The sequence below is a fragment of the Amblyomma americanum genome, chromosome 3, assembly GCF_052857255.1.
Source record: "Amblyomma americanum isolate KBUSLIRL-KWMA chromosome 3, ASM5285725v1, whole genome shotgun sequence".
Classification (NCBI taxonomy): Eukaryota; Metazoa; Arthropoda; class Arachnida; order Ixodida; family Ixodidae; genus Amblyomma; species Amblyomma americanum.
This window is the reverse complement of record NC_135499.1, coordinates 71,939,414-71,952,685: the sequence shown is the minus strand read 5'-3', so window position 1 is coordinate 71,952,685 and position 13,272 is coordinate 71,939,414. Positions and strand designations below refer to the sequence as shown.

At 50.6% G+C, this 13,272-nt stretch overlaps 1 protein-coding gene across 1 annotated transcript; it reads left to right on the top strand.

Moving 5' to 3' along the window:
• The first annotated feature begins 8,174 nt into the window (after window positions 1-8,174).
• On the top strand, window positions 8,175-11,110 carry LOC144123822 (uncharacterized). The gene is made up of 2 exons (XM_077656561.1): window positions 8,175-8,565; window positions 10,733-11,110. Exons 1-2 carry the CDS (start codon window positions 8,431-8,433, stop codon window positions 11,108-11,110), a joined length of 513 nt encoding a protein of 170 aa, XP_077512687.1. The 5' UTR covers window positions 8,175-8,430.
• Window positions 11,111-13,272: the final 2,162 nt, after the last annotated feature.

The following is a 13,272-nucleotide window of genomic DNA, read 5'->3' as shown; positions in this document are numbered from 1 at the left end:
CAGCATCATGAAAGGGAAACAACTTGAAGGACAAGAATGGGGTGGAGCGCATATGGCAGGTTCTCTCAGATCATGAATGGCAGTTTACCAATAACCCTCAAGAGAAAAGTGTACAACAGGTGTATCTTACCGGTACTCCCCTACGGGGCAGAAACGTGGAGGCTAACGAAAATTGTTCAGCTTAAATTAAGGACAACGCAGCGAGTCATGGAAAGAAAAATGATAGGTGTAACGTTAAGAGACCGAAAGCGGGCAGAGTGGGTGTGGGGACAAACGCGGGTTAATGACATCCTAGTCGAAACCAATAGGAAGAAATGGGCTTGGGCAGGGCATGTAATGCGAAGGAAAGATAATCTCTGTTCCTTAATGGTAACAAAGTGGATTCCAAGAGAAAGTAAGCGTAGCAGGGGACGGCAGAAGGTTACGTGGGCGGATGAGATTGAGTTTGCAGGCAAAGGGTGGATGACGGTGGAAAAAGAGAGGGTTAATTGGAGAGACATGGGAGAGGACTTTGCCCTGCAGAGGGTGTAATAAGGCTGATGATGATGATAGTGGGTAGTGAGCTGTACCGTACCTTGGCATAGTTTTGCGACCGCAGCAGCCCGTGACGTTATTCTACTGAATCTTTTTTTGTTGTTTTTCGAATTTTAAACAGAATTTCTCCAAAGATGATTTCAACAGCAGTGTTCAGCGGTCTGACATGCTGAATTGTTTTAGTGTTCCTCTCAGAATCCTTCTGAGAGGAATATAGGGTGAAAAAGAACGCGCTTGAAGTGCCGTAGTGGAAGTATGAAGAATACACTACCATTTCAAGATTTTTAGAGTGCACTAACACTGCTTAGCAGAGGAGTGCCTTTTTCGTGTCAGATCCATCGAAACTAGGCTGCCGCAGCTCGTGTTGCAGCCCTTAATACGCTTGAGGGATCTGCTCTGAGACTTGTGTTGGCTGGCGCGCGGCCGCGGGAAAGAATTAGTCAGCTCATGCCATACGAGACTCACAGTATTCAAGCGTCCAGCGATATATATATATATATATATATATATATATATATATATATATATATATATATATATATATATATATATATATATATATATTGTAAGGCTAAAGAAGAAGATGCGTCTGATGATTTGAAAAGACGAAGACGAGGTGACAGTGTTCTCGAGAGTTTTTGCCAGCGCTACGCTTGTGTGTCTTTTTGCCGATCTGATCCCAGACTGCTGCCGTTGCCGTTCCCGTCGCCCCAGTACCTCGTAACAAACCCCCCGTTACATTTGGTGGAGGTGCGGGGTAAAAACATCGGCCCTGGAGCTCCGTAGTCGTGCTCTCCCGGCGCGCACGATGCCTGAGGACGTCCAACACCAGGCCGTACAAGTGGGCCAGGCTGTCATCTGTGCCGGCTCTCTTCGTCAACGGGACCCGACCATTTTCAGCGGGACTGACGAGAACGATGTGGAAGATTGGCTCACATCGTACGAGCGGGTGAGCGTATACAACAAATGGGACGATGTGACGAAGCTAAACAACGTAATCTTTTATCTCGCCGGTGTGGCTAACCTCTGGTATCGCAACCATGAGGCAGATACTCAAACCTGGTCCATTTTTAAGACTAAATTTGCAGACGTATTTGGTCGACCGGCTGTCAGGCAACTCCGAGCCGAACAGCGATTGCGTGAACGATCTCAGCAGGCTAGTGAAAGCTTCACTAGCTACATTGAAGATGTCGTCGACTTGTGCAAGCGGGTCAACGCTCGTATGTCGGAAGCCGACAAGATCCAACACATCTTGAAAGGCATCGATGACGACGCTTTTCAGATGCTTCTAGCGCGCGACTTGCGTACCGTTGCTGAAGTCGTCACGCTGTGTCAAAGCTTTGAGCAGTTGCGCAAGCAGCGGATTCTGACACGCCAGCGGCCACAGCAGGTTGAGTCGCTCGCTGGGCTCACGCCTGCTCCTGACCCCTCGCTGCTACAGCAGATTAAAGACTTCGTGCGGGAAGAAGTGGCACGTCAACTTTCCTTTCTGCCGAGCGCTCACGACCGACCATCATATCTGACTCCAGCGCTCCGACATACAATTCAAGAGCAAGTTGCTGAGGCTCTTCCACCGGCTCATCCGTCACCACCTGTCACGGTTCCGCTGACATACGCTGACGTTGTCGCCAGACCACAACCTGTGGCGGCTCCGCTCACATATGCCGAAGCCGTCGCGAGACCGCCTCCTGTCGCGGCTCCAGTGACATATGCCGATGTCGTAGCAAGACCGCAGCCGCCAATCTATAGTGCGCCTCCGGCGCATTTGCGAGGGCCAGTGGCTTACCGACGACCTACTCCAAGGGTCAGCGATTCCTGGCGCACAACGGACAATCGGCCGATTTGCTTCTTTTGTGGTCTCCCAGGTCATGTAGCTCGGCATTGCCGCCGTCGTCTCCCGGACGCGGAAATTCCTCCCCAAGCTCCTGGGTACTGGCCCCCACCGAGTCAGTACTCTGTACCAGCTGCGCCGCCGCAAAGTCGTACTTCCTCGCCGGACCGTTCTACCCTCTCCAGCCGCCGGCCCTCTTCTCCACGACGCCGGTCTATTTCGCCTATGCGACGTCGCCCCACCGCTAACCAGGAGGAAAACTAGGCGCCGCAGTTCCTGAGGCGAGAACTGCGTCCACAACGAACTTTGAAAGGCCTCATCCGTCAGCCGCTAACCTCATTGAAATTTCCGTCGACGGCGTTTCTGTCATGGCGCTTGTCGACACTGGTGCTGCCGTTTCCGTCATGGACGCAAAGCTGTGTAGTTCTTTAAGAAAAGTAAGGACGCCAATTGCTGGACTCTCACTGCGCACCGCCAGCGCTCAGAACATCCAGCCGTCAGCAGCGTGTACCGTTCGCGTTGTAATCCAGGGGACCATTTATGCCATCGAATTCGTCGTACTGCCCTGCTGTTCTCATGCTGTTATCCTGGGCTGGGATTTCCTATCGCGCCATGCTGCTATCATCGATTGTGCTCGAGCTGAAGTCGAGTTCTCTCACCTGCCCGAAGCTGTCTTGGACACTGCCCCTCCTGGTGCCTGTGTTAAGGCCCTAGTTGCCGAAGACATTGACCTGCCTCCCTGCTCTTCAGTCCTCGTACCCCTCTCTTGCGGCCCTCTTCGCGACGACACTGTCCTCTTCACTCCGTCCCCTATCTTTCTGCACCGCAAGTGTCTGCCTCTGCCATACGCTGTACTGACTATATCCGCTGGCCTCTCCGTACTGTTTGTGTAACCCATTCTCGTGCCCCAACGCCTTGCGCCTAGGTGAATGTCTCGGCACGGTACAACCATTCGCGTCTCTGCTCATCCGCGAAGAGACGGACGACGCGCCGCACCTCTCCATAGCCGCACTCAGCCCACCTACTGCTGCGCCCGATCCCTCCTCAACCGAAGCATTCCTTCGCTCCATCGACGACAACCTTCCAGCGCCGCAAAGGGCACAGCTTCTCACTTTACTTATACAGTTTCGCTCATCATTTGACTCACATCAAAGTTCCTTGGGCCAAACTTCCACTGTCACCCATGCCATCGACACAGGTGACCACGCAACGCTGCGACAACGTCCCTATCGTGTGTCTGTCGCCGAGCGCCAAGTTATTGAAGACCAAGTCGACAAGATGCTCCAGAGCGGCGTCATTCAGCCCTCAAGCAGCCCATGGGCGTCGCCTGTGGTGCTCGTCAAAAAGAAGGATGGCTCCATACGCTTCTGTGTAGACTACCGCCGCCTTAATAAGATTACGCGCAAAGATGTCTATCCCCTCCCGCGCATAGACGACGCTCTGGACTCTTTGCAAGGGGCCGAACTCTTTTCATCTCTTGATTTGCGTTCCGGGTACTGGCAAGTTCCTATGAAAGAAGCCGATCGCCCCAAAACCGCCTTTGTGACACCGGATGGCTTGTATGAATTTACGGTGATGCCCTTCGGGCTTTGTAACGCCCCCGCGACTTTTGAGAGGATGATGGACACCATTTTGCGCGGACTTAAGTGGAAGACATGCCTTTGCTACCTCGACGACATTGTGGTATTTTCCCCGGACTTTGACACCCACCTCTCCCGTTTGAAGCACGTCTTGACCTGCCTCTCTGACGCCGGCCTGCAGCTGAACTTAAAAAAATGCCGTTTTGCCGCTCGTCAATTAACCATCTTAGGTCATGTTGTCTCTAAGCAGGGCGTCAGTCCCGACCCAGCGAAACTTCGTGCTGTGGTTGACTTTCCCAAACCTACCTCCATCAAAGACCTGCGCAGCTTCCTGGGTTTGTGCTCATATTTCCGCCGGTTTATTCGCAACTTTGCGTCCATTGCTGCGCCTTTGACTCAACTGCTGTCTGGAAGTGCGGATTTATCACTGTGGTCTCCAGCGTGCGACGACGCATACACCACCTTGCGCCGTCTCCTCACGGCGCCGCGCATTCTGCGCCATTTCGACTCGGCCGCTCCTACCGAAGTTCACACGGACGCCAGCGGTGTTGGCCTCGGCGCTGTCCTCGCCCAACGAAAACCTGGCTTTGACGAATACGTCGTTGCTTATGCTAGCCGCACACTCACACCAGCAGAACGCAACTACTCCGTAACTGAAAAAGAGTGTTTGGCGATTGTATGGGCCCTCGCGAAGTTTCGACCGTACATTTATGGGCGCCCTTTTGACGTTGTGACCGACCACCATGCGCTCTGTTGGCTTTGCAACCTGAAAGACCCCTCCGGCCGCCTCGCTAGGTGGGCCCTTCGCTTGCAAGAATATGATATCCGCGTCGTGTATCGCACCGGCCGCAAGCATCAAGACGCCGATGCACTGTCACGCTGCCCCCTTCCAGCCGAGATCGCCAGCCTTTCCACCTCCGACGCTTCTCTGCGCTTGCTTCGCCTCAGCGACATGCCTTCAGCGCAGCGCATGGATCCCTGGATCGCTTCCCTTCTCGACTTTCTCGCCAACCCGACGGCTGCTTCACCGTCACGTGCGCTCCGCCGCCAAGCTGCCCATTTTGCGATCCGTGACACCCTACTTTATCGCCGTAACTACAACTCCGAAGGTCGCAAGTGGCTGCTCGTTATTCCACGTCACTTACGCTCGGAGATATGCGCATACTTCCATGCTGCCCCCCACAGCGGTCACGCGGGCGTTTTCAAGACCTACACCCGCATACGGCTGCGCTACTACTGGCGCGGAATGTACACCTTTATCATGAAGTACCTGCGCGCATGCATTCCCTGCCAACGTCGCAAGACACCTCCCCATCGTTCTGCTGCTGAGCTGCAGCCGTTACCATGCCCTCCACGCCCGTTCGACCGCGTTGGCATTGATTTATACGGTCCGCTTCCATACACTGCAGACGGCAACCGTTGGGCTATAGTAGCGGTGGATCACCTTACACGATATGCCGAAACTGCTGCCCTTCCGGCTGCCACAGCGACGGACGTCGCCTCCTTCATTTTGCACCGATTCATCCTTCGCCACGGTGCACCTCGTGAACTGCTCAGTGACCGAGGCCGCGTGTTCTTATCTGAGGTGGTGAAGGCGCTTCTCAAAGAGTGCAACACGATTCACCGAACTACCACCGCCTATCATCCGCAGACCAATGGCCTCACTGAGCGATTTAACCGCACACTCGGAGACATGCTCTCCAAGTACGTCGCTTCTGACCACACGAATTGGGATCTCGTCCTTCCGTACGTTACTTATGCGTACAATACCGCTACGCAGTCTACCACCGGATTCTCTCCTTTCTTCCTACTTTACGGCCGCCAACCCTCTGCTACTATCGACACTATCCTCCCTTACCGCCCTGATGAATCCGAATATCGGCCTGTTTCCGACGCCGCGCAACACGCCGAAGCCTGCCGCCAAATTGCCCGGTCACTCACCACTGACACCCAGCATCGCCAGCGCTCCCGCCTTGACCAAGACCAAACCCCACCGAACTACACTTCTGGTGCACTTGTGTGGCTCTGGATCCCTTCAGGAACTCCCGGTCTCTCCTCAAAATTTCTTTCGAAGTACCATGGTCCCTACCGTGTGCTGGAGCGCACCTCTCCGGTTAATTATATCGTGGAACCCCTCACGCCGTCTCCTGATCTCCGCCGCCGAGGACGGGAGACCGTTCATGTCCAGCGCCTCAAGCCCTACTACGACCCCGCCGTCTTGCCATCATCCTAAGTCGCCAGGATGGCTCCTCTTGTCCCCGGGGTGATTGTAAGGCTAAAGAAGAAGATGCGTCTGATGATTTGAAAAGACGAAGACGAGGTGACAGTGTTCTCGAGAGTTTTTGCCAGCGCTACGCTTGTGTGTCTTTTTGCCGATCTGATCCCAGACTGCTGCCGTTGCCGTTCCCGTCGCCCCAGTACCTCGTAACAAACCCCCCGTTACAATATGTATATATATATATATATATATATATATATATATATATATATATATATATATATATATATATATATATATATATATATATATATATATATATATATATATATATATATATATATATATATATGCAATCGTGGTGCCACCTATTGATGGCTGTTAATATCACTCAATAAATAAGGACGCGAAATGTTACCTCTGAACACTACATCTATTCGTCCCTAAAAAGATACGTACAAATATTGCAAGCGGGTACCAGTATTACAAGCCGATTATGAAGCAGGTTAGGGTATAAGATAAAAATGAAACAACAGGGCTGGTGGTGCCTAAATGTAACCCAATAGAATAAAATGATCTCCGTGGAAAAAAACGACTCACTCTGTCACACACAGTCCAAATGTCCGCTCATTTAACACAAGGATCAAACTGGAGAGCAATGGCGTCGTTCTTATTGGCATTGCGTATTGCTCGATATCATAGCCACAAATACCGTTTCAATACCGTCTCCAAGCATAAAAGAAATTGATTCAGACTCCAAAGCCGCCAACGCCGCGAAAGTGGAATCGAGCCATTTATAGATGCTTGTGCGCATAGTCTGCTAGCGGCTGGCCTTCAACTGCACTGAGAGGAATGGTTAGGTCATCAAGGTATGCAGCATACTTCCCTCCATGATTACAGCTACGCAGGGGCCGATTGTTCTAATAAATATAGTAAATCGTTAGAGTAAGAAAGGTGCTCTGTGAATTACGGAGGAAAAGATAGTTGCACAGCGCCGCCGGCAGTACAAAAGCTGAGACGGAACAAACATGTTGCTCCCCTCACTGCCCAAGCAGCACAGGTAATTGGCCAAACATTGGAACCGTATTGGCAAAGGCCGGCCTTACAGAGGAGCAGGATGGAACCATCCTGTTGCAATATTGGACCGATTACCGGTGCTGCTTGGATGGCACCTCTAGCAGACGGCAACTTGGTCAGATTTGTATCCTTTGAGAACGACAGCACTAGACGCCACGAACCCTGAGCGCCGCGATACCAGTGACAGGACCCGCCAGGGCCCGGATGGTTTGGGACTGATGATATTAGAAGGAAAGATACTTATACAGGATGTTTTATGAGCAGTTACTGGATAGCATACAATAAGATATCAGGGCTGAAAACAGCTGTTTGGAGGCTATTTCTTCAAGAGGGAATGGTGCTTCCCAGAGCGACCAGGGAGGTCGCGAGGGAGGGACACGAGCTACTTCATGATGGCTGGATATTTCTAAAAGGTAACCACAACGCAGCCACGGAGATACAATGAGCTATACCGCTCTGATAGACACTGTGTAGTGGAGTGCGAGTTATTTTAGAAAAGTTTGTCAGCATCACCTCCACCATCCTGCTGCAAAGGAAGCTAACCAAAACAGCTGCAAACCGGGCAGCCACACTACATCGCTTTTATAGAAGGTAATGAGGAAATAGTCCGCAGGTCTGTAGAATACTTTGTGCGAAAAGACATGCTGTGACAAAAAAATAAAAGGTAGGGAGAAGTTTAAAAGCGCAGGTGGAGAAATAATTAGACCTATTAAAAAAGCTGCAGTAGCGTTCTAACTCCAACAATTAAATAATTTTTCATCTCATATGACCCCAAATTTTATAATGTGAAAGCAAATGCATAATTGCACGAAATCTCACCGGCTGATGGGGAGATGCCGCTTCCATACGTGTGTCAGCGCCGCCCATGGGCAGATCAGCTGGTTTTTTGCTGACGAAGAAGAAAAATGGACCAACATGGAGCGGCTGTAAGCACACACTGGGCCACATTGTCATCGAAAAGCTGGCGGCCGCATCACGTTCCCGCCACACCCCAGTCGCCTCAGCTCTGTTCGAATTGCAAGGGCCGCGCGTTAATCAAAAGCGACTACACCTTACAACACGCCAAGGTGCCATTGGCAGAATCCGGACTGCTACCACAAGACGTTCGTCCGCATCACCCCCACCATGCTGCTCCCAGTGCCTCGAACTACCAGCACCAGCCGCAAGCAAAAACACACGGTCCTCATGGAATGCCTCACTTACTGCCGCACCGGGCCGAAGTTTTCCACAAACGCCCTACGGAGGAGGTATTGGAGAATGTTTTCTATTCGGCTGTCCAGGAACACAACAGCCTGCCCGCCGTGAAGGGGCTCCTTCCGACGCAGGTTAGGTGATTGTCCGCAAGGATTCGTTGGTGAGCGAAGGATTGAAGTAGGTGCACTCTGCATGACCATAGTGCCCTCTCAGCGAACAGGATATAGCGACATGGGGCGAACAGCTTCAGTGCTACGCGCGTAAACTGAGGTCAAAACTACGCCGTATCATTACTTTTTGTTGCGTGGTGTCACTTCATGCTTTTGGCTGTTGGTCCTCTTTTCGAAGATTGCACTTTTCCACAAGCAGGTTTTGGTTATGGGTCGTTCTCGTTTTACCCACTGCGCCCCAAAATTCAAAACTCTCATTGAGAGCTTTAGGAGAGCACACGATTTCGCAGTTCTAAGTGTTACTTCTCCCCCAGGAAGCAGGGATACGCGGTGTGTGGGTTTCATTTGACGACATGCAGGGTGCTCTTGATTGCCAGGTGACCCTAGCTCATTCTCTCAAGTTACGAAATGTACCCACTCTGCATAGAAAGTACGCAGATCAATCTTTGGTGCCTTTAAGAGCTTTTGAAACCATGTAATATCGGATTATCCTAGCTTCAGGGACGGAGAACATTACTGATTTTCTTATTTATTATTGTATTTTCTAACACACACACAAGCACTGTACTTTTGAGAGGTCAGCAGGGTAGAACCGTGAAGATCTAGAAGTTAATCAGAAATAGAACGGTACGAAAACTTATATACAGTGACAATGAAAAATATGACTGCAAAACAATACGTGCTGAAAAGCAAGACGTGCATAGTGATATAATCAGTATATAAAGTACAGGTTGAAGCCACATTTTTAGGAAAGCGAATTGTTCAATTCGAATAAATTCACGTGAACGCTGTCGGGTGTCACTTGATGAAGTCTGCGGCATTTTTGCCATTCTGCCACAGCAAATATTTAATTAGGACTACTTTTCTAGCTTCTGAGCTGTTGGCTTCGGTAAAAAGGTGCCAATATGAAACATGAGCATCGTGTTTAAAAACAGCTAGATGAATACAGCATTTACATCGACGCTGTCCAAACTAAAGTGACCAGCACGGCTATCACATCGAAGTGAGAGACAGAACTCATGTAAAACGTATAGTGTTCGGCATATATTTAGAGCGCCTCCATCTAAATGCTCACTTCGTGCGTGCAGTTACTCCCGCGGGCATGGGTTTGTAGCCGAACGCCATGGCTGACGAGCCACTGCGGTGGGTCTGAGAAGGAGCTGAATTGTGTTGAAAGTCTCTTTTTTATGTTAAGAAGTGCAAATGCAATGGGAAGAGGTAATAAGGAGCAGACAGAGTATGCAGCAGCCGTCATTCTCTTCACAATGCTCTGATCAGGCCAATAAGGGAGCCATATCTTGCAAACGCCGTTTGGACATCACAATCACTTCCTAGGAGGGAGCGGTAGTTCAGACGGTAGGGTCGGATCTCAGAACGGACAGAGGCGAAACTAGGGCAGTCCTACAGGAGGTGGGATATGCCGCCGCCCGTTAGCATCGTGCAGTGAGGGCACGTAATCATTTCCTCTGTGTAGCGACGCCAGCGAGCGTGAATACGGGGCGCGTAAGCCGCGAGGGCTTCAACGTCAGTTGAAAGGGGTCTTGCGCGTAAAATGCGCTTGCAGGCGTGACCGCCTGCATTCGACACTGACTAAGGCGGCGAAGGCAGGTGCGTGTTTAGTTTGCTAGTGAAAGTGAAGGAGTGCATTGCCGGACCAAGGTTAAGCAAGGATGAGGTAAGGGGTGTGGAGGTCTGAGATAAAACAATTTAGTTGTTTGTGCTGTGGTATGTGAATCGGCTAATCTCAGATGGGTGTTTTTGTGCCTCATGGGCATTCTTTCAAGGTAGGCTGTATTACATGAATGGTGGCCGGTGAGAAACACCGTAGTAACTTGTTCTCCAACACAATCCACAACTTATAAATATACACATTGTATATTCTGCCAAAATTTCGAAAGGTAGCCAGGGAACATTAACTGATAAGGTTAGATATGATTGATACAATAAGGAGCAAATGCGTAGCGACTCCCAACAGCGCATAATTGGTTGGTTTTGAGTGCAGTGATATGTCGTTTCTGAAGCCTTCGTTAATTTCAGCTGTGATATCATGTATATGACATCACATGTATACACTTTGGAGCATGCGAACGACAAGGAACTTTCCCATCTCGCAAACTGCGTAATGCAGGGCACGGACAAGCCATCCACCAAGTTCCCTTCTTACTCGCGGGAGGAGGACGACCAAGACAGGACGGTCAACGCATGCGTGATGGTGGCGGCCACGTTGCTCGTCCTGCTCACGCTCTCCGTCGTCTTCTTCCTCTTCAAGTCAAGCGAGCTGGTTGTCGCCAGGGAGAAGACGATCACCACCGAGGAACCCACAGTCGCCTTGCGACCCCGCGGCCTTGGAGCGATGCACTCGACTTCCGAAGCGATGTTTAGTAGCGAACGCTCTTTGATAGGCATCATCCACACCACTGATGAGGAGGAATCAGGCGGAGAAGCGATGGACGGGTTTACGGAGCCCACTCGCGACGGCGCCAACACGCTCCACAGAGTGCGCTAACGATATTCTCCTACTTAGAGTAGTCGTGTGTAAATGATGATAACTTCTGTCTGTTAGACCCGAATATTTGCAAAACACTCATTTATCGCAACAAAGAAAAGGATATTTGTTACTCATCCTTACTTCAGAACCTATAAAACCTCAAACTATTTTATTTCTTCTTGTGTTGTAATGTTACGGGATTGCAACGCGAAGAGCACTAACCCGTTTGCCGGACTTTATCTTTCGGCGATCCAAACAACGCAAGATAGCCTGTTCTAAAAAATGGCGCATTTCATAACCGGATCGCCGTGCCTGATGCATGCCTTCAAGCAAATCTGACCTGCGACCTATAACATCTTAAATGCCCCAGAACACACTGAAAATGTCTCAGGTATTGTTTACAATATATAGATCCTGTTTTTCATGGTGGTATCAGTTTGATCGGTGTAAAGCGCTTGCTGCAGGTCTTTGCTTATTTCATCTTGCTTTTTTTGTCAACTCTAACTGGTTTATTTGAAGTCTGCCAGGACAACGTCGTTACGACCACTCAGTCCGCAACAATGTGACCACGCAGTGGTTGTATCAGATACTGAGGCGCCGGTACGAGGGTGCGCCAAGGAGTGTTCTACGATGTGCAACTGCCTATTTCGAAGCCAAAGCTGAGACGAGCACGAGATGTGACAATAAAGTTACCATGAAGACATAGCTCTCTGTTTCCTGTAGATGCATCTTTTTTGAATGCTGAGAATAAAAGCATTTATTCTTTGAACAAAAGAAAAACGGCTTGCAGACTAAGTGAAAGAACACCAAGTGGAAAAACACTATTTCTGGCCGTCCTGTTGTGCGCAGATGGCTTTCAATCATCAGCGTCACTACCATCATTGACACGGGAAAGGCCACTGCGATAAATGACAAGCCAATTGTGCTCCTGTGTCTTCTTACACACACAATGGAGGCCGCAGCAGGCGGCCAGCTGAGTTCCGGTACGTGTTGGGGTGGTTCGCGGCTATGCGTTCTGCGTGCGCGCATGGTTTCGTTAAGCGACTCGATTTACAAAGGCGGAGCAGAAGAGGACCTCCAAGTGCCTCTCTCAGTGCTTCTCGGACGAACTTCGTGCTACGGCACGGCACTGCGACGAGGAAAAGGAGGTGCGTATAACCAATGTTCAACGAGCCTGCACGTTAGCGAACGCACAGCTCGGAGTGTTCGCTTAGGCAACGTGCCAAGACGCTGGGCTGCATAACCATCCCTACGAGGACTACTATTACAGAATTTAAATATTCCAGCACGTACCAGTCGCTGCACGTCAGACGTGACAGTGGCTGGGCGGTGACAGGGACGCTGCCCACTTATTGGCGCTCGAATTGCCTTCCCCGACCCGCCGCCCCAGCCCTCAAAAGCATCGCACTCCGTGTGGAGTTGAGGTCGCTGAATGCAGGGCGCACCTCTTTGCGAGAAATCCTTCGTCAGAAGCGGGAACAGGATCCGCAGTAACGTTGGTGCAAACGTAAACGAAGCGGCTACGGCTTGCACGTCCGGCTTTCGACGTCCGGCCGGCATGAGTTTTCATTTCGGTGCTGCGAGGCGGGAGCCGAGCGCTCGCCGCCAGCAATCACACCCGTTTCCGCTTCTGCCGCTTCACGTCACTCTTCTCGTTTTTCGTCATCAGTGAACATGGAATTTGAACTGTAGGGGCTCAGTGGTCACGGCTCTCTGCTACTTATCCGGAGTACCGGGTTCGAACCCGGCCGCGGCGGCAGCGTTTCGATGAAGGCAGAACGCAAAGGCGTCCGTGTGCTATGCCATGTCAGTGCACGTTAAGGATCCTCAGGTGGTCGAAATTGTTCCGGAGCCCTCCGACTACGGCACCTCTTTCTTCGTTTCTTCTTTCACTTCCTCCTATATCCCTTGCCTTAGGGCACGGTTCAGGTGTCCACCGAGGTGTGACACAGATACTGCGCCATTTCTTTTCCCCAAAAACCAATTTTTAATTTTCGAGGGAAAAAGCTTCTAAACTTCGATTCCAAGCCTCTTGGGAATATATGCATCTTTTACTGCCGTAAAAGCGCCAACAAAGCCGCGAAAACCCACACTATAGCATTTTACTAACGTAAAAAAGTGATAGCGTTTTCGCCAGTGTCCCTTTAAGGAACAGCATGCCAGTGTGTACTTGAACCGTG

What these genes read in the sequence shown, in the direction of transcription:
- LOC144123822 (XM_077656561.1), top strand. Translation starts at nt 8,431, where the DNA reads ATGCCTCACTTACTGCCGCACCGGGCCGAAGTTTTCCACAAACGCCCT. An exon ending in AGGGGCTCCTTCCGACGCAG is followed by an intron (nt 8,566 to 10,732) that starts GTTAGGTGATTG and finishes TGCGTAATGCAG; the next exon opens with GGCACGGACAAGCCATCCAC.